General features: G+C 47.4%; 1 protein-coding gene across 2 annotated transcripts in view; it reads right to left on the minus strand.

Annotated features, from left to right (window-relative positions):
* The window catches only part of ULK1 (unc-51 like autophagy activating kinase 1), a 107,728-nt gene that overhangs the window by 79,669 nt on the left and 6,424 nt on the right, over nt 1-21,635 (minus strand). For both annotated transcript variants that reach the window (XM_056859320.1, XM_056859319.1), the window contains exons 4-5: nt 2,637-2,669; nt 663-699 (exon numbers count right to left, since the gene is read on the minus strand). In XM_056859320.1, coding sequence (XP_056715298.1) covers nt 663-699; nt 2,637-2,669 — 70 coding nt within the window. The remainder of the gene's footprint in view (nt 1-662; nt 700-2,636; nt 2,670-21,635) is intronic.

Consider the following 21,635-nt stretch of genomic DNA (forward strand, 5'->3'; position numbering starts at 1 on the left):
CACTGCAGAAAGCAGCCCGATCCCTATCAGCTGCTGCTGATCTGGATTACACACAACCCGCAAATCACACAAGCCAGTTCTCAAGGGCTCAAATCCTTGAGAAAAATTCTTTTAAGATGATCAGCGGGGAAGCCCCCTTGGACGGCGTCATGGTGCTAGAACCGCCTGCCTTACCAGCTGCAAACCGGTTCCTAGTTTCCCGGCGTGTGACCTTTCTTTGGTCAGCTTTCTCGCTGGGAAGCTAAGCCAGTGTTTGACTGGACCGGACCTGGACCACTTCAGAATGGCTTTTGTGTACTTTTTTTAAAAATCCTTGCACATAGAAAGCCAGCAGAAAGGGTTCCACTTTTAGCCCTTCTCAATGAGATGCTAATTTTTTAGGTGCAGGGCATATCTTCTCATGCAAAATGCATTTTTGCAAAATGCTAGGCCACTCCCCACTGTGTCACCTTCAGTTCCAACCAGGAGTGACGTCAGCGTGCCGGCACGACACCATCCCACCAGGGCCCAGTCTCCAACTTGGGCAACCCTACACCTCCAGGAGGGCAGACTGGGCAAGCAGTGTGTTACCAGGCCTCTCAGCACCCGCAGCCAACACTAAAACCCTTTTTCATACGCTCACTTCTTTACGCAAAAGAAAGAATCCTCATGGTGGTACTTACTTTGCAAGTAATCTGCCAGATCACCCCCATTGCAGTACTAGGAGGAAGGGGTGGGGAAAGAGAGAAAAGCATATCAGATTGATTTTGTTTTGCATGGACAGCCAGAACAAGCTAAGTTTTATCTATTTAAACACTTAAGATGCCACTTTTCCAAAATGATCGAGGTGGCTCAGACACAAGATAAATCTTGGACCATTTCCTATCTAAATTGTCAGTCAGAGCAAAGTAAGAGTTGTTAAAGGTACCGAAATCAGCCTGGCTGGCAGTGGCTGTCTAGGGTCGCAGGTAGAGAAAACTCGGTGCGCCCACACCCGCTACCAGAAATCCTTTAAGTGGAAAGGGCAAAGACTGGCCTGCGATGTTCTGCTTGCAACGCCGATGCTCTACCACTGAGCCCCAGCCCCTCTCGAAGGTGTTCCTGGCACAGAGATGTGAAAACAGGTCCCTGCTACTTAAATTCTGCTTGCTGCAAGGCAGTTACCGGCACAAAAAGAATGCCAGGGGGAAAAAAGGTGCCAAAATTCTCTCCCAAAATCGTCAAACAGGCTCAGAGCAAAAAACAAATTCTAGATTTGATGCAGCAAGGCTAGACTCCCTCAACATTAAGCCAGACTAACCAGCCACCTCCATTTCTAGGTTAGGGTTGCCAACCTCCAGGTAGTTTGGTAGTCAAACAGAAATAACTAGTGCCCCAAAGGAGACTGTGAAATCAAAAAATTGAGCACTGATGGCATAAAAAAAGCTGTTAAGCCTATTTCAGAGTAGTGCAACCTTTATCTAGCTCCTTGACACTTGTAAAATACAGTGTGTAGCCAGCTAGCAAGGGAGCGCCTTGTCGCTGTACAATTGTTAACAAGTATCACAAGTTACATTTTTTGTGGTATATATTAAATATATACCACTATGCAGTATGGTATATATTAAATTTTTGCAGAACAAAAGTTCCAGTCGGAACGATCAACATAAGATCGCCACGACCCAAGAAGCAGATGCGAAATGGGATAAAATACCGGAACCCCATTGCCGGTGGCCTCTATGGACATTTCTATTGTGTTGTGTTATATACCACAAATATTGAAAAGCCACTTTATTGTGAAAAAATTGTAAATTGGGATACTTGTTAACAACTGTACAGCGACAAGGCGCTCCCTTGCTAGCTGGCTACACACTGTATTTTACAAGTGTCAAGGACCTAGATAAAGGTTGCACTACTCTGAAATAGGCTTAACAGGTTTTTTTATGCCATCAGTGCTCAATTTTTTGATTTCACAACCTCCAGGTACTAGCTGGAGATCTCCTGCTATTACAACTGATCTCCAGCCGATAGAAATCAGTTCACCTGGAGAAAAGGGCCGCTTTGGTAATTGGACTCTATAGCGTTGAAGTCCCTCCCCTCCCCAAACTCCGCCGTCCTCAGGCTCCGCCCCCAAACCCTCCCACCGGTGGAAAAGAAGAAGCTGGCAACCCTAGTTGCCAACCTTCCAGTTGAGGCCTGGAGAGCTCCTGGAATTACAGTTGAGTGCCAGACAACAGAGACCAATTCGCCTGGAGGAATGGCAGCTCAGGAGGGCATACGCTATGGCACGGGTGTCAAACATATGGCCCGGTGGCCGGATCCAGCCCCTTGAGAGCTTTTATACAGCCCACGAGCCAGCTGAGGATGCCACCACCACCCCCAGTCCCGATCTGGGTTGGCGAGGCATGGCCCGGCCAAGTGACATTGACGTCACAACCAGCCCTCGTAACAAATGAGTTCGACACCCCTGCTCTGTGGCATTATAGCCCACCGAACTCCCTTCCCCAAACTCCACCCCTCCCCAAACACTGTCCCCCACATCTCGAGGAATTTCCCAAGCTGGAGTTGGCAACCCTACCAGTTTGAGACTCGCTGCTCCAGGTAATCAGTTTTATTTATGTCCTAAGTATTAGATTCAAGAGAAAGAACTCAGTGAAAGGAATAGCAGAATCACTCACCTCCATAACCAAGTAAACAGAGTTGGCCATTTCCTGAAAGGGGAGGAGAGAAAAGAAAAGCCATTATTATTCAATGAGTCCAGATAACAAAACCTGTTGCATAAATTGAGGGAGGAAAGGGGGGGGGGAACGCCACAGGTTATTCCCATTTTTATGTTAAACCTTCACCCACCCTGTCTCATAATCCTGCTTTGCAGGGGTGGAGGGAGAGGGGGAGAAAAAGTTCCTCTTGCATACCACACATGGATAATTGGGGAGGATTACAATTGTTGGGATCTTTTTTAAAAAGAAGGACAAGAATACAATGTGGGTGCCAAAGATTTAATGCAGAGCTTAGCAAGCTGTTCAGCTTTGCCTCAAGCTTTTTTTTTCCAGTTCACAGAGCAGAGCTGGTGTGGCTAGGGATGCCAGTCTCCTGGTGGCACCTGGGGATCCCCCAGAATTACAGCTCATCTCCAGACTACAGAGATCAGTTTCCCCTGAAGAAAATGGATACTTTGGAGGGTGGACTCTGAGGCATTGTACCCCACTGAGAGGTCCCCCTCCTCCCCAGAATCCACCCCCCCAAAAAAAAAATCTCCATGAATTTCCCAGCTTGGCTTTGGCAACCCTAGGAGCACATAAGAACATAAGAAAAAGCCATGCTGGATCAGACCAAGGTCCATCAAGTCCAGCAGTCTGTTCACACGGTGGCCAACCAGGTGCCTCTAGGAAGCCCACAAACAAGACGACTGCAGCAGCACCATCCTGCCTGTGTTCCACAGCACCTAATATAATAGGCATGCTCCTCTGAGCCTGGAGAGAACAGGTATGCATCATGACTAGTATCCATGGATAGCCCTGTCCTCCACAAGAGCATAAGAAAAAGCCATGCTGGATCAGACCAAGGCCCATCAAGTCCAGCAGTCTGTTCACACGGTGGCCAACCAGGTGCCTCTAGGAAGCCCACAAACAAGACGACTGCAGCAGCACCATCCTGCCTGTGTTCCACAACACCTAATACAATAGGCATGCTCTGCTGATACCGGAGAGAATAGGTCTGCACCAGTTACCCTGGAGAAAATGGCTGCTTGGGAAGGGGAGCAGCACAAATCAGTTTTTAAATACAAATCTATAGGTGACTCAGTTAGGGTTGCCAGCCTCCAGCTGGGGCCTGGAGATCGCCCAGAATTACAGCTGACCTTCAGACAAAAGGGAATAGTTCCCCTGGAGAAAATGACTGCTTTGGCGGGTGGGCTCTATGGCACCATACTCCACTGAGCCCCCTCCCCAAACCTCGCCCTCCCCAGGCTCCACCCCCAAATTTCCAGGAATTTCCCAAGACAGTGATGGCAACCCTAGCCTCGGTTGATTTAAAGGCGGGGATATTAATTTTATGCAGAACACTATATCAGCACAGTCGTTCAGAGTAAAGTATCTCATCCCTATCAAAATACACTACCTGCAGGTAGCTGCATGAGGTTAGCAACCAGCGTGGCTTTGGGTTGGCCGCTCTATTCCAGCCTGCGTGCGAATTGTCAAATCCCACGCTACACGCTAATAAACAGATGGTTATATTGACGGCACGCAGCTCAGGTTCTTTACGAGCGCAGAAGTTTACAGGTTTGCATCACCAAATCCTGGCACAAATCCCCAACTGGATATCCTGTATATTACCGACCTCGGCATGCTCTCCCAACTCCATCTAGCTAGGCAAACCCCCCAGTTCGAGAAACATCCAAACAGACATCTTTTAGGGGATGTTAAAAAGATACTATAGATAAGTCTAAAATCAATGGCCATCTGCCCCCTATCCCCTCACCACCATTTGCCTGAAACACTGGCCAAGATACGCCAATGGGGGTTTCCGCACTTTGTATTCCCAGTGATGTATTAAAAGTTTGAAAATGTTATAAAAAACATCGCTTTAAAAGGGTTTTTGGATACCACAGCTTATAAATGGTTGGAAAACGTCTTCACAGCTAAAGGGGCCAAACAAAGTGCAAACAGTATTTTTTATAACGTTTTCAAACTCTTAATACATCGGTGGGAATACATAGAAAGTGTGAACAGAATTTATAGAACATTTTCAAACTCTTAATACATCGCTGGGAATACAAGTGCAGTAACCCCCGATGTCACAAAAATGTCCACAGGTGTTTCCAGTCTCCAAGGGGGAAGTGCTAGCCACTGAATGTTCATAGTCATTTCAGAGGTGAAGGGAATGCAGAATCAGTAGAACTCCAGGGTTCGGGAGCATGAAATTCATAGCATTAAAAAAAAAAAAAAGACCTGGGGGGCGCACGAGGCAGATGAATCAAAATTGCATGTATTAATTTTGCAACAACAAAATTCCATTGCTTTTTTTTCACGTTGCAACGTATAATCTCTATCTCCAAGCAATATATCTATTTATATATCGATATCTACCAATATGTTTTCCTACCAACTCAACCCAAGGAGCTACCATTTGCAGAGAGGGGTGTGAAGGATATTCCCCCACCCCCCGCAGCTAGAGCTTGGTAAGCCTCACCGCCTTCTCACCCAATTAAGAGGCATCGGCAAGCACACAGAACGCTGATGTGGTAGTCTGCCCCCATCCCCTTCCATGTTTCAGGTAAACCAAAAGTGCTGAAAAGCCACTTCCAGGAGGAGGGTTAGCCACACCACAGGTTTGGGCCAATCAGTGCTATGCACAGTCAGCTTCTGCTGCCAGCACACCAAACCGGTTTCCTGCAGGCTCTGTCTGGGACAGAACATGGTACGCCTGACCAAAACAACAGGAAGGTTTCCACATTATGCTCCAGTTAGGCACACCTGTCTGCACCCCAGGAGAAAAGCCTCAGCATCCTGACCAAACTACAAGTCCCACAATCCTTTTTTTTGGGGGGGGGAAGGGGGAACCTATGGCCATTTGATGAGCGTGAAAGGGATACAGCTTTGTCCTGTAGGCACAGCTGAATTTTAACGGCTTTCGATTTTTTCAGAACACAAGCGGATCATTTCGCTCTGCAGGCTTTTACCTAACTAGAGAGGGTGCAAAGTCAAGCGGAGCAAGATGACATTGTGAGGTTTTACTCCGGCGGCAGAACGTTCATCGACTCGACGCAGGGCGCCGACAGCTTGCCGGCACATGCTCCAACAGTCCCCACCCCCCCAGTTCAGCGTTCAACCAGACGCCCAGCCAGACTGTCTGTAGCTCTTACAGCTGCTGCCGGCCAGGAAAAAAGTCCCTTTTGTTACGCCAACATGCAATTTTTCTGCAATATTTCAAGGGGGCTTCTTCAGGAAGGAAAACAGCCTTTGGGCAACAGGAGTTTGTGACTCTCGTAAATAATTTTTTTCAAAACCTTGCTACGCAACCTCTTTGAATAGCATTACAAAACACATAAAATATATAGGGTTGCCAGGTCCCTCTTCGCCACCGGCGGGAGATTTTGGGGGTGGAGCCTAAGGAGGGCGGGGTCTGGAGAGGGGATGGACTTCAATGCCATAGAGTCCAATCGCCAAAGCGGCCATTTTCTGCAGGGGAACGGACCTCTGCCGGCTGGAGATCAGTTGTAATAGTGGGAGATCTCCAGCCACCACCTGGAGGTTGACAACCCTAGTTGGGGAGGGGGTTGCTCAGAGAACATCCTCAGTTTGCTAAAGCCCCTAAGTGGTATCCAGAGAAGTTGGCGACCAGCCGACCTGAGCAGGCACCTAATTAAATCCATGAAGCCCAGGAGGAAAGGTAACTTGCATTGTGGCCTGATGTGGGGTGAGAACGCTCTCCAAGAATCTGTGACTCAGAAGTAATTCCACCGAATTCAACAGGACTTACTCCCAAAGAAGTATGCATAGAATTGCAACCTACGGCCAAATGCCGCATAGATGGCAGACACCAGAGGGTCATTACATCAGCCGATCCTGCTGGCCAATTAAGAGTCGCATGTTTACAATTATGGCCAGCTCATAAGACTATGACTTATTTGGGGACCTGGTATAGGAACCTGTAGCATCACCATCAATACATAAGCACATCTCCCCATGTTCAGAGGAAGAAAGCCTTTTTTGTAGTATGCAAGAGAGTCCTATGTTAATAAAAACTACATGGCCTATTTTGAACACCTGAAGGCCATGGATTTCACCCGCTGGCCTAACTCAACTAGGGATGCTGACTCCGGGTTGGGAAATTCCTGAAGGTTTGGGCGGCGGAGCCTAGGGAGGGCAGGGTTTGGGGAGAAACGTCAGTGGAATACAATGCCAAAGAGTTCACCCTCGGAAGCAGCTGTTTCCTCCAAGGGAATTAATCTCTGTGGTCTGGAAATCAGTTGGAGGTCAGTTGCAATTCTAAGAGATCTCCCGGGGCCCCCCTACTGAAAAATCTGAATTTTTGATGGGGGAAATTATTTAGGGAACGGTAATAAGACTTTCCCCCCTCTGTAGCTTGATAGGTCCAAATCATACCAGCCCCCAGTCACATATATATGAACACATGAAGATGCTTTCTACAAAGATCACTAATGTCTACTCTGACTGGCAGCATCCCTCCAGGGTCTCAGGGCTTTCACATGACTTACTTTTTTTAACCGTCAATTCACAGCTGCCTTACGGTGACCCCGTGGGGTTTTCAAGGCAAGACGTATTCAGGGGTGGTTTGCCATTGCCTGCCTCTGCGTCACAACCCTGGGCTTCTTTAGTGGTCACCCATCCAACTAATGAGAATCAACGAGGTACTAAGGAGGACCAACCGTGCTTAGCTTCCAAGATCGGACAACATTGGGCAAGCTTGGGCTACTTGACACTTTTAACTGACGATGCTGGGGTTTGAACCTGGGACCTTCTGCAGGACAAACAACCTTCCACCGGCGACAACAAGAACACACAAGGATGCCCACTTGCTATGTCACAGCTGGGGAGGGGCTGTGGCTCAGCAGTAGAGCCTCTGCTTGGCATGAAGAAGATCCCAGGTTAAATCCTCGGCATCTCCAGTGAAAGGGACTAGGCAAGTAGGTGATGTGAAAGACCTCTGCCTGAGACCCTGGAGAGCCGCTGCCGGTCTGAGTAGACAATACGCTGATGGACCAAGGGTCTGATTCAGTATAAGACAGCTTCATGTGTTCATGTGTATCAGACCCTTGGTCCATCAAAGTCAATACTGTCTACTCTGACCGGCAGTGGCTCTCTAGGGTCTCAGGCAGGGGTCTTTCACATCACCTACTTGCCCAGCCCCTTGAACTGGAGATGCCGGGGATTGTACCTGGGACCTCCTGCATGCCAAGCAGATGCTCTACCATTGAGCCACGGCCCCTCCCTAAATGGAGGGGAAAGTGATCCAACTGGCTTTCCCCCCAATTCTGGAGCCACATTTCCAGCTTCCTCTTCACAAGATGATTGCTTCCATCCTGATTCCTAATGCCTCATTCCGGCAATCACCCACCCACACAAATGGGGGGTAAAAATGCTACCAAACCAGACAGGCGGGCGGATATATGCATGACTATGGAATGGCCCCAGGCAACTAGGAATGAAACGCAGAACAACAAAAATCCACAGGGGAGCCATTCACAATTGCAACGGTCCCACGCCATTTTAGCACATCTGTAAGGAAGTACCATGTCCGCGGGCGCAACAGCAGTTATTTCCCATGATGTCCTCTCAACCAACTGTGCCAGTCGCACTGGATTTAGGTTGACGCAGGCCACAACACTGTTGTGGAACACTGCCTTATACAGAGTAATACCATTGATCCATCTAGCCCAGGATGAACAAATGAACCCATGAAGCTGCCTTTTACTGAATCATACCCTTGGTCCACTGAAGTCAGCATTGTCTAAGACCGGCAGTGGCTCTCCAGGGTCTCAAGCAGAGAAAGGTATTTCACATCACCTACTTGCCTAGTCCCTTTAACTGGAGATGCCAAGGATTGAACCTGGGACCTTCTGCATGCCAAGCAGATGCTCTACTGCTGTGCCACGGCCCCTCCCCCCATTGTGGTTCACTGTGAATGGCAGCAGCCCTCCAAAATCCCAGGCAGGGTCGGACTTTCCCAGCCATGGTGCCACCACAGATATTCTGAAATCCCTGGAGATGCCAGGGATTGGGGACCTTCTGCATAAAATCTAGGCCACTAAGCCATGGCTCTTCCCTTGGGAAAAAACGGTCCATTTCACTTAATATTGTCCACTCCAGTTGTCAACTATCTCAGAGAAAGGTCTTCCCCCACCATCTGCGCCCTGAGATCTGTTAACTGGAGATGCCAGGGTTTGAACCAGCGGCCTTCTGCAAGCAAAAGTGATGCTCTCACAGAGTCTCTCTAATGGCCTCTCTAATTTCGGCTCCAGAGGCCCCTTTGCAAGCAATGCCTTGTCACACTTAAGAGAATCGCTGATCTAGTGATACCTACAGGCCAGATAGGTGCTATGGGCTGGGTGCCGGGTCACCCAGAAAACACACACCTGTAAAACAGGTGATGTCTCCGACTTGAAGCCGATGAATATTAATGAGAGGCAAGGAAACATAGAAAAGACAGAGCTGGAAGGGACTGCAAGAGTCATCTAGTCCAACCCCCTGCCTTGATAAAAATCCACTGTGTTTCTATCCGACCCTACTTCTAAAGACCTCAAGGAGGCTGTCTTCTCCCCCATTTTATCCTACCAACAACCCCGTGGGGTACTGTATTGACACACAAGGAAGACAAACCTGAACGCACCCCTTTTAGATCACGATGGGGGGGCCATGTTAGTCTGTCACTAGCAGTACAAAAGAGCAGGAATCCAGTAGCACTTCAAAGACTTAACAAAATTTCTGGCAGGGTATGAGCTTTCGCGAGCCACAGAAGAAGTGAGCTGTGGCTCACAAAAGCTCACGCCCTGCCAGAAATTTTGTGAGTCTTTAAGGTGCTACTGGACTCCTCCTCTTTTCTACTGCACCCCTTTTAAAAAATGATACACCAAAGGCTTTTTATTACTGTACTTTCTTGCAACCTGTATGTAAATTTAAGATGACCCCCAACCCCATTTTTCTTAACACTACTCCAGGGTGTAGGGGGAAAGTCTTCCTTTCAGGTAAACAGGATAGGCTAAGGTGGGACTCCTAGGGCCTAGTCTAACACTAACCACTCTACTATGCTGCCTTGAAAAACCAACCTCCACGCTCATCTATGACTTTTTGACCTGACCCCCGTTTTCCTGTTCTCCACCCGCCATAGTCTTTGCAAATCTAGAGAGGGCCTTGCTTCTGAACAGCTGCAAGAGTAAACAGGGTGTTACGCCTCTCCCGGCACGTCAGCATCTTGGCCCTGCTGAGAGAGACCAAGGTGGATTTGCACAGGCCTTCCTTTTTTGGGAGTTGTAAGATGCTTTGCTAATTGGATCCCCGGAGGCTTTCAATTCAGCATCCCACATCGACGACGGCAAGTGATATTTAACGTCTGGTCGATCAGTAGGCTGCTAGCGCCGATGACCTAATTCTGCTGCCTGTCCTGATGCTAACTCACCGGCCGCGCGGTGCAGGGAAGGCAAAAGCGTCCCATGCCATTCAATAAACGCAGCCAGCTTTGCGTCTGCTCCCTCTTCAAAACGCCATGCTTGTTAGGAAACCAGAGGGAAATGCAAACTGAGGTTGCTGTGGCTTTTTAAAAAAAATAAGAAATGGTTCTATTAAAAGCAAGAAGATTTATGCTTCTGCACTAATGAAAAAGGGAAAGAAAACATATGCACTTTTATACAACTATGAATTCTGAAGCAAGGTCAAAAGCAAGCTTATACAAGGCAAAGAAAGGAAAATATATTTTTTAGAACAGGATTCAAGGACCTTGCTTGTTTGGAAAAGACTAGCTTAGACTAGGGTTGCCAACCTCCAGGTACTAGCTGGAGATCTCCTGCTATTACAACTGATCTCCAGCCAATAGAAATCAGTTCCCCTGGAGAAAATGACGGCTTTGGCAATTGGACTCTATGGCATTGAAGTCCTTCCCCTCCCCAAATCCCGCCCTCTTCAGGCTCCACCCCAAAAACCTCCTCCCAGTGGCGAAGAGGGACCTGGTAACCCAACTTAGACTGGCAAAGCATTCCTGGCCCATACATTAACCTTCCATCTACTCAAGTAGGGTTGCCAACTTAGGCTCAGTTCAGAAACCATGTCAAGATGTGTGGAAAGAAGCTTAAGCGATGGTTGACAGGCTCTACCCCAAAAACCTCCCGCCTGTGGCGAAGAGGGACCTCACAACCCTATACTCAAGCAATATACAATGCACAGACAGAGACCCAAAATTCCCCAGTAAAAAAAACAGGACACAGGGTCTTATTCCAAGACACCGAAAGACTGGACAATTCTACCAACTATTTTGTCAGATTGCACAGAGAAGCCATTGAAATTCATAAACATCAGCACAACTTTAACAGAAAAGAAGAGAGTTTAAGAATGAATAAGGCTTGGCTTCCTGTCCTAAAAAACCTCCAGACTAACAAAGACTATAGTCAACAATAGCCATGGAGATTAGCTTTGGACTTCACACATTAACAGATCACTTCAGGATACAATGGTTCCATATTAACATACCACACCGTCATTAGCACATTATCTTGATACTTACAGGACAATGACTAGCACATTACTTTTGCAGGACAATGACTCAGCTCAAACCCAACCCCTTTCTGACTATATCTTCCTACACACTTGACACTGAGAGACACTGTCCTTCAGTGTTACTACTCTGAAGATGCCTGCCACAGTTGCTGGCGAAACGTCAGGAAAGAAAATACCAAGACCACGGTTACACAGCCCGGATAACCTACAAGAACCAAAAAAGACCTAGTTTGTAGTCTGAATTAACCACACTACTCCACTAACATTTCCATGCCCAGAACTTAGCATTTCCCCACAGGCTTAGGCTCAGTTCAGAAACCATGGCATTGAAGTCCCTCCCCTCCCCAAACCCTGCCCTCCTCAGGCTCCACCCTGAAAACCTCACAGGGTTAGTGTGAAGATAAAATGGAGAAGAGAAGAATGATGAAAGCTTAGGTGCCAGCAAATTAATAGTAGCCAATTACACCAACAACTGAAAGCCTTGGATGCTTCCAGAGGACAGCAAAAAAGGCAGAGTATTTTTCCCACGACTCTGTTTTCACCGGAGCCGCTCAGCCCGTTTGCGTATTTTCAAGCCCACTCGCAAAGGAGGCATTTCAAATGGTCGTAGGGCTCCATGCCCAATTTCCCCTAAATTGATTCATGCACACACACTCCATTTGATTGATTTATCGGCTAGCCAGTCCAGCGGGTGCTCTTTGCAAAGGCCTCCCATCCTACTGGCCGTATTCATTTTGCCCGTGTTTCCTGCCTGACCACGGAAGAAGGGCTCAGGATGGGATGGGATGATTTTTGAATGCGCTCCAGGAACATTTCTGCACCGAGGAGAGGTGTGTGGATATTCTATTTTAAGCAGGGGAAGTACAAAAATACCTTTCTTTAAAAAAAAAAAAAAAAAGGCAAAGAAAAAGAATGAAACTGACAAAAACGGAAGGCACTGAAGATTGAAATTGACAATAATGAAGCTTAACATACCCTCATCAGCCAGCCCCAAAAACACACTGCAAATGGGATGGAAACCTGAGGTGGGGGGGGGGTAGGGATTTTGCACTTGAACAAACCAGCATAGCAGCAGGCAGATTTTAGGAATATGATGATTTGGGGTGAACTTCGCCAGGATTGCCAGCAGCAAACAAAGAACAAAGGGAAAAGGCGAGCATGGAAGCCCCCATATTTTAAATTGTAAAGCGACTGGAAGGTCAGGTCCCAGAAATGTCGATATTCTGAACAGCCACGGCTGCTGTAATCTGGGCATAGGGTTGCCAGCTCCAGGTTGGGTGATCTCCAGGTGATTTTGGGGGTAGAGCCTGAGGAGGGCGGAGTTTGGGGAGGGGAGGGGCTTCAATGCCATAGCCTCCAATTGCCCAAGCGGCCATTTTCTCCAGGTGAACTGATCGCTATTGGCTGGCAATCAGTTGTAAGAGCGGGAGATCTCCAGCCACCACCTTCTTGACGTTGCTATTTCCTTGCTTTGTAACCCTTGTTGCTTAGCTTCATTGTATATTAATTTATTTGTAATATAGTTACAGCCTTGGCTGTTTTGCTGCCTGCTATCCATTGCCTATTGTCTCATTCAGTTTTGCCTACTACTGTTTTATTTGCATCATTACTATTTACAGTAGAGTGAGTTATTGGCATAACCACCTGGAGGTTGGCAACCCTATCTGGGCATCCGTTTCACATCCAGAACCTACCCAACGGGAAGAACCTATCTGTACTAGGCTAAGCAGACTGGGCAACCTAGCAAAGCAATAAGGATTTCTCTACGGGTTTACATTTCCAGTTGAAGCCTGACATTTCCCCTTCTCGTTCACAAAAGGCTAAAGACGCAACTTGATCCTAACTCTGCTCAACGCAACCATCTATTCAAATCCGCAGGCACTCTATACAGGGAAGAGACAATCTTACCCCCTCCCCAAAAACCATTCAGCCTGATGAAGATGTCTAGAGAACTCAACGTTTCTACATTGTGGGCTGATCCTAATTAAACACATTGAAATGGCTTTTGTCTTTGAAACCAGAGTAGAAATCACAGGTTACCTAATCACATCGGTATAATTATTAAATTTTCAGATGAGTCATGAATTATACATGTCCTTCGCTGTTATTCTTCCCTCTCCCTGTTTGTCTCCTCAAGTGCCTAAATTTAGCTGTATGCTCACTTGGGGCACAGAGCTGTCTCCTTATTTACTTCATTTACGCCCCGCCTCGCCCTTCCTCGCCAATGGGAAACCCAGAAGTGGTTTACCACATCCTCCCATTTGTCCATACAACAATCCTGTGCAGTAGGACAGAGAGACAGAGAATGACTGGTTCCAGGTCACCCAGCAATCTTCCATAGAAGAGTGGGGATTCAAACCCAGATCCTAGTCCAGCACTCTAACCACAAAACCACGCTGTCTCTCGCTTGGATTACATTAATCTAGGCTTGGACGGTTCTACAGCAGCTCTCAAGTAAAGATCCCATGGACTAGTGTGGCGTAGTGGTTAAAGAGCGGTGGTTTGGAGTGATGGACTCTGATCTGAAGAACTGGGTTTGATTCCCCACTCCTCCACATTAGTGGCAGACTCTAATCTGGTGAACTGGATTTGTTTCCCCACTCCAACACATGAAGCCAGCTGGGTGACCTTGGGCTAGTCACAGCTCTCTTCGAGCTCTCTCAGCCCCACCTACCTCACAGGGTGTCTGTTGTGGGGAGGGGAAGGGAAGGTGGTTGTAAGCTGGTTTGATTCTTCCTTAAGTGGTAGAGAAAGTCGGCATATAAAAAACCAACTCTTCTTCTTCTACCGTGATCTGGATGGCCCAGGCTAGCCCAATTTCATTAGATCTCAGAACCTAAGCAGGGCCGGCCTTGGTTGGGACTTGGATGGGAGACCACCAAGGAATAGCAGGGTTGCTAGGCAGAGGAAGGCAATGGCACACCACCTCTGTTAGTCTCTTGCCTTGCAACCAAGGCTGTTACCGCACTTGTATTCCCAGCGATGTATTAAGAGTTTGAAAATGTTATAAAAAATACTGTTCGCACTTTCTATGTATTCCCACCGATGTATTAAGATTATGAAAACGTTATAATAAATACTGTTCGCACTTTGTTTGGCCCCTTTAGCTGTGAAGACGTCTTCCAACCATTTATAAGCCATGGTATCCAAAAACCCTTTTAAAGCGATGTGTTTTATAACATTTTCAAACTCTTAATACATTGCTGGGAATACAAAGTGCGGTAACCCCCCAACTGTTCCTATGATAGGAAAATGTTCCCATCTGTGAGGCTGGGTCTCCCTTACACCTTTCTAGCATTTTCCAAGCGCCAAGCTTGAAACTTTACACTGTGGGCAAATGTCACCCCTGGAAACCCAAGCAAAGCCAGCTTTCGGCCAGACAGCGGAAAAGCATTTTACAAACCCGCTCGTAAAAATCGCTCCTGAAGGGGGGATTTTCATAATGGAAACGCTGACAGAGCCCAGGGAAAAAACGGCGGCCCTGGGAACAACACGGCTGCAGTAACCCGAGACCCCGCTGCAGCATTCAAAAACAAAACCACATGCCGGTCTCCGGTTACTCTTGGGAAACATCCCTTAAGGACGCTGAGTAAGCCGGACGCCGGTTTCCAGAAGGAAGTTTGAGAATCTGGAAAGCTGCCTCTTTTCACCACCGCTGCTCGGAGGTACAATCAGGTGACGGGGAGGGAAAACACGAGACCCGTCAAAAACGTCAACATCTGAGTAAGAGGGACCGTCACTGCCAAAAAATGGCCAAACGGCCCCGCCCTCTGCCGATAGGTGAATATTCTCACTCAAAACAGCCGCAAGTGGGAGTCGTTGTATTCCCCAGGGCCTTCTCTAGAGGCCAGGAAGCCCTCTGGTCTCAGAAAGGTAGTCCTTCACAGGCTAAGGAGGCTCGCCGTTTGCAGGATTTGAAGTCACACGAAGACACGTGCACCCACCCAGCAAGCAGGGCCTTCCGGCAGGTACCAGGACGCCAGCCGACACCGTCCCGGATCCCAAAGGGCTGCGTTGTGACCAGAAGGAATGGGCCAAGGACATTGCAAAAAGCAAACATCATCGGAGGAGAAGGTCCGAGAAAGGATCAAAAACAGCACGAGGGAGGGGAACGCACATACGAAAAGCCGGCCCCCAACGTAACGCGAAACCACAGTTCGGTTTTGACTCGGGTTAGTTTGTGTCGTCAGAACTTGTCTTGCATTTTAAGGAGAATCAAACCGGCTTACAATCTCCTTCCCTTCCTCTCCCCATAACAAGACACCTTGTGAGGTAGGTGGGGCTGGGAGAGTTCGGAGAGAACCGTGACTGGCCAAAGGTCACCCTGCAGGCTTCATGTGGAGGAGTGGGGAAACCAACCCGGTTCTCCAGATTAGAGTCCGCAGCTCTTAACCGCCGCTCTTAACCACTACACCGCTCTGGCTCTCCTACACCACGCTGGCTTAGGGAGAGCATATGCTCTTCCTAAGAAACTGAATTCAAACAGTCTGATGAATTAGGTCAGAAATGGGCAAAATCAGCGCAACAGCTCATAACCCAGAAACATATGTTGCCCCCTAAACTGGGACGATGTAAGAAAACCAGGGTCACCTAGAAAGCTAAGCTTTACAAGTTTGTAATACAGGCGTTCAGGCAAAATGGGGCATCCCATACAAAAATTTAATGCAAGAAAATCCTTTTGGATGGGACCAAAAAAAAATCCCTCTAGTCCAACATACTATTTCCGCCAGAAGTCACCAAAAGACACCCAGCAAGCCCACAAGCTTCCCAGGAGAACCAGCATACTGGAGTGGTTAGAGTGTTAAAATACTGCCTGCGAGCCCCAGGTTCCAGTCTCCACTCTGCTTTGCTGGATGACCTTCAGCCAGTCACTCTCTCTCTCTCAGTCTAACCTACCTCGCAGGGTTGTTGTGAGGGTAAAATGACAGAAAGGAGACTCTTAGTCACAGCTCTGAGCTCACTGGAGGCACAGCAGGATAATAATGTTCTAAATAAATAAGCAAGCAAGCGAAGTAATACTCCCCCACTTGCCCCGTCCAGCAACTGGAATTTAAAGGTACACTGCTTTTTGCCACCACGGATAGACCTAGGCAGCATGGATTTACCTAGTCCCCTTTTAAAAAGCCATGCAAAACAGTAGCCCTTGCCACTTCCCATGACAGCAAGTGCCATAACTTTAAGCATGAATTCACTCTTAAGACAAATTATCTTTTCTGTACAAGAAGTATCTGCAAACTTTCACCATGTCTCGATCAAAGTTTGGCACAACAGCCAGGGGCCCCAAATCAAACTGCCTTGGGGGCCATCTGTGACGTTAAGTGTCATGTACCGACAGAGGATGCACTGGCTTTTGCCCAAATAAATGGTCTCCTACGCACACTCTCACACATAGACTGAGATTTACCCTGAATAGCTCACACCTATCTGGGAGCCTGCTTCAAATATCATCTTTCTGGTTCTAAAAATAACAGATTCCTCCCCATCCTTCATCGGGGACAATCTCATGCAGCCTTTTGCTTCACGCTGACCCCATTAGCTCTGTTCAATAATATATAACGAAACAGGAACTGGGACATCTATTTTCAATGCTTTTGAGAGGCCGTTCTAGACCACAGCTGCTTTTGTTTAGAACTTCAGAAGGAAAGGAGAAGGGGTGGGGCGGCTCCCCCATCCCCGACCCCACAATTTCCAGAATCCATTGGTAACACAAAGTTGAAGACATCTTAATTCTAAGAACTGGGTTTCACCAGCAATCTACCCCCTAGCCAATCGACCATCCTTACAAAATGTTAGTTAAAACTGCTCGGCGTGAAAACGTCCACTGTAGAAGGTTGACAATCAGTGCAGCTATCATAAAACGATCGAGATCAGATTAGGGTGGGAGGAACCTCTCTCTCTCACACACACAAGAAGATACAAGGACAGGAAAGGGGGACAGAGAGAAAGGAGCAGCGGCAGGTACAAAAGTCAAAGGCTAGGACGGTGTAGGGAGAAAGCATGAGAGATATCAGTGATAGAGCATCTGTTTGACATGTAGAAGGTCCCAGGTTCAATTCCCGGCATCTCCAGCTAAAGGGACTAGGCAAGTAGGTGATGTGAAAGACATCTGCCTGAGACCCTGGAGAGCTGCTGCCGGTCTGAGTAGACAATACTGACTTTGATGGACCAAGGGTCTGATTCAGCATAAGGCAACTTCATGTGTTCATGTGTTCAACTTAGGCAGACCAGGTTTTTCTATCTACTATATCTTTCTCCCACCCCTCCTTCAAGGACATCAGGGTAGGACAGGGTTTTCCCTTCCGCATTTTTATCTTCACAAGTATCCTGCGAGGTAGGTTACACCGAGCGAATGTGACTGCCAGCAAGGTCACAGGAGATTGGGGATTTGAACACAAGTCTTCCAGATCACAGTCTGACACAGTCTGATACACCACACTGGCAGTATTGACTCGCGCGTTGAAACCGTTTCCCAAAAATCTGGCCACTTGGATTGGATGATGGGTCAGACTTTGGCAACTAGAAAGATATGCTTACCCTCTGTGATTAACTCACCGCATCCTGCTTTCAACATTTGCTAGAGGCTGAAGCCTTTAAAAAGCTCTCTTGGTTTTCGACACAACTTCCTTCCATCGGTCAACAATCAGATCTCATTCCCTCCTCTCAAAGTCTTAAAAATGAAAAGAGCCAGCTAGGCTTACGACCCTCCAAGTGGGACCTGGTGATCTCCTGGAATTGTTGCTGTTCTCTAGACTACAGAGATCAGGTCCCCTGCAGAAACGGCTGCTTTGGAGGGTGGACTCTACAACATCACATCCCTGCTGAACTCCCTCCCCTCCCCAAATTCTGCCCTCCTCCAGGCACTGTCCCCAAATTGCCAGGAATTTCCCAAGCTGGAATTAGCAAGGCTTTGCAGAGACAAGGCCTCGGATTGCCCTTCAAAGCATTTCAAGCAAGAGGGCTTATTTTCAGGGGCGAGTGAATCAATGTCCTCCACAGACCACTCAAGCCTTATATTTGTTTTTGATTTTTTTTCCTGGGACGCCGCCCGCCCCCCCACAACCCTCCCACCCGTTGACCTGAGAAGAAAAAAGAAAAAGAAAGCCTTGTCTACTTGCAGAAAGTTCTGACCATAAAGCTTCTGGTGGTTCCTAGAGCTACCTTTGTCACTTTTAGGTAGCTGGAGAGAGCCAGCATGGTGACGGTGTTGGACCAGGACAGGTCCAAATACCCACTCGCTGGGTGACCTTGGGCCAGTCACACACACTCCGCCCTGACCCTGGCAAGTATTTTGATGGGAGACCTCTAAGGAATTCCAGGGTCGTGACATGGGGGCAGGCAATGGAAAACCACCTCTGAGCATCTCTGAGCATCTCTTACCTTGAAAACCCTACGGGGTCACCATAAACTTGATTGCAAAAAAGAAAAAAATGAATTGCCAGGAGCTCTATGGTCAGAGCTCCTGGCAATTCATTCTTCTTTCTTTCCAGAGCCCTGACCTGGATGGCCCAAGCTAGTCCGATCTCGTCAGAACTTGGAAGCTAAGCAAGGCCAGCCCTGACAAGTATTTGGATGGGAGACCTCCAAGGAATACCAGGGTTGTGACGTGGAGGCAGGCAATGGCAAACCACCTCTGAGCATCTCTGACCTTGAAAACCCTATGGGGTCACCATAAACTTGATAGCAAAAAAGAAAAAAAATGAATTGCCAGGAGCTCTATGGTCAGAGCTCCTGGCAATTCATTCTTCTTTCTTTCCAGAGCCCTGACCTGGATGGCCCAAGCTAGTCCGATCTCATCAGAACTTGGAAGCTAAGCAAGGCCAGCCCTGGCAAGTATTTGGATGGGAGACCTCCAAGGAATACCAGGGTTGTGATGTGGAGGCAGGTAATGGCAAACCACCTCTGTTAACCTCTTGACCTGAAAACCCCATAAGGGGTTGTCATAAGTCGGCTGTGACTTGACGGCACTTTACATATATGCTATGGTCAGAACTTCCTGGAAGTCAGGATAGCTAAAGTTTGGAAGCAAGTAAATAAACCTTCGATAAGGGACTGGAGAGAGAAACTATGGACGTATATGAGGATGGCCAAATTAACAGAATTCCTACATGGAAAAGATATGGAAGAATTCAAAAAAACATGGGCAAAGGCCGTCACATATTGGGATAAACTGGCAAAAATGGATTTTACTATTTTAGTTAATGAGTTATAGAAATAAGTTTAACTTTTTTTACTTTACTGTCAATAGTGTAATTTTAAACTGTTTAGACACTTCTCCGGAAGTCCGGTGATGGGTCACTTTTTGGGTGGGTGGTGGGTAAAAAAGATATAATGAATTTTGTAATTCTGATTTTACTAAGTAGATTATATAATTGATATTCGTTTGTATTTTTTTGTTTTTGTATTTTTATTATTATTATTACTGTATTTGTTGTTTTGTTTTTTGTGTTTGTTATATAGATTTAAATTTTTTTTTTTAAAAAAAGAGCGTCCTGGAAGTAGATGAGGCCTTAGTTTTGTTTCTAATTTTTCTCCTGGGATGCTGCCCCCTCCCCACAACCCTCCCACCCACTGAGGGTTTACACCCGGAAGCGCCACATTGCAACGAGCCTTTTACCTAGCGTTGCCAGGTCCCTTTTCGCCACCGGCAGGAGATTTTTGGGGAGGAGCCCGAGGAGGGCGGGGTTTGGGGAGGGGAGGGACATCAATGCCATGGAGTCCAATGGCCAAAGCGGCCCTTTTCTCCAGGTGAACTGATCTCTATCGGCTGGATATCAGTTGTAATAGCAGGAGATCTCTAGCTACTACCTGGAGATTGTCAACCCTACTTTTACCACTCAAGCAGTGCTTCCAGGTGTAAACCCGAAGTGATGTCATCGCGTTGGCGTGGCCGTGCACACAAGTGATCCCCGCTTCCAAGCCGAGCAACCCTACACAGACCAGGTTTATCTGGCGATCTTTGGCTGCTTATCCTGCAACCCAAGCCGGTATTACAAAACCCGTGTGAAAACAAACACCCATTTTCCCCTAGGATGGAAGAAGAAATACTCTCTTACGACACAAATGCCTGCATTTCAACAGGATGCTGGGTTAGGGTGTTACTCCTCCTGAAATCTTATTACATCATAAATCTAACCTTTTGGCAGGCTTTTTGTTTTGTTTGTGCGTGTATTTTTTTTTTTAAGTCTTCCCTTTCGAAAATCAAGTGCAAACAACACAAGATCTTGGTGTGCCACTGCTTGGTAACGGCATTCGCTGTGGTTTTGTCACCAATTTCCTGGTGCAGGAAGAAAGCAACAAAGACAGCGCCGAACAAAAAGGAGGCGGGGAAAACAAGGCAAGGAAATGTCAAAACCAACCCTAGAAAAACAACAACACAAATTTAGAAACGTTCCAGGAAAAAAAAAAAAATCTAACTGCCGCCTATTTTTAGAATCATTAATTGCCAAGGGCAGATGGAAGCAAATTTCAAACAACAGAACAATAACTATCTCAAGTATTGGCAAGCAGCCACGGTGTTGGAGGAGAGAAAAATGTCGAGAAACAAAGTTTGCTCTTTAAGAAATAAAAGACGGAAACGAGAGCTTTGCTGATCTAATTGTGCAAGACGGCGGGGCACAGTTGTAGGGAAAAGAAGAATGAAGCCGGAGCAGGGGTCTCTCTACCCACCCCTCCCCTAGAGACAGATTATGACATAATTACACTGTACGTACTACCCACTTTACAACCAGTTTAAGCATCCGGTCGGGCCAGAGCCCAAGAAATTCTGCCATCCTGTGAGGCTGCGGGCTGCTCCAATCCAGGGATTCCTCCCAAAACTACAGTTCCCGGAATTCCTTGCAAGGAAGCAGTAACCATGAAACAGATGGGAGGTTTGCAATGTAGCCATGCCCAAGCAGATGCCTGAATCTGAATCAGACCCAATGACCCCATTTAGCGCTCTGTCCTCAGAAGAAGAGCAACAAGGCATTACCTGGCAAGCAAAATGCAGGTCACCAGACCCATGTACCGCAGCCTGCTGGGATGGCATCAGATTTGGGGCAACTTTGGGCAAGGTAACCACCTACCGAGCATGCCATGTAGGGCTGCCAACTCTGGGTAGGGAAATTCCTGGAGATTTGGGGGTGGAGGGTGGGAAGGGAAAGGTTTGGGGAGGGGAGGAACCTCAGCAGGGTATAATGCCACACAGTTCTCCAAAGCAGCCATTTTATCTAGGGGAATGGATCTCTGCAAGCTAGTGCCGACTTCAGTTTGGCAACCCTAATGCCACCCCCTAACACGCAAGCATTTTGTTGGACTAGGGTTGCCAAGTCCCTCTTCAGTTGTAATAGCAGGAGATCTCCAGCTAGTACCTGGAGGTTGGCAAACCTATGTTGGACACAACAGAGTACAAGAATTTTAGAAAGATATGACCCACCTTCTATATGACTCCCCAGTGTTGCCAAGCTCCAG

Source organism: Euleptes europaea, chromosome 13, assembly GCF_029931775.1.
Source record: "Euleptes europaea isolate rEulEur1 chromosome 13, rEulEur1.hap1, whole genome shotgun sequence".
In the NCBI taxonomy this organism is placed as follows: Eukaryota; Metazoa; Chordata; class Lepidosauria; order Squamata; family Sphaerodactylidae; genus Euleptes; species Euleptes europaea.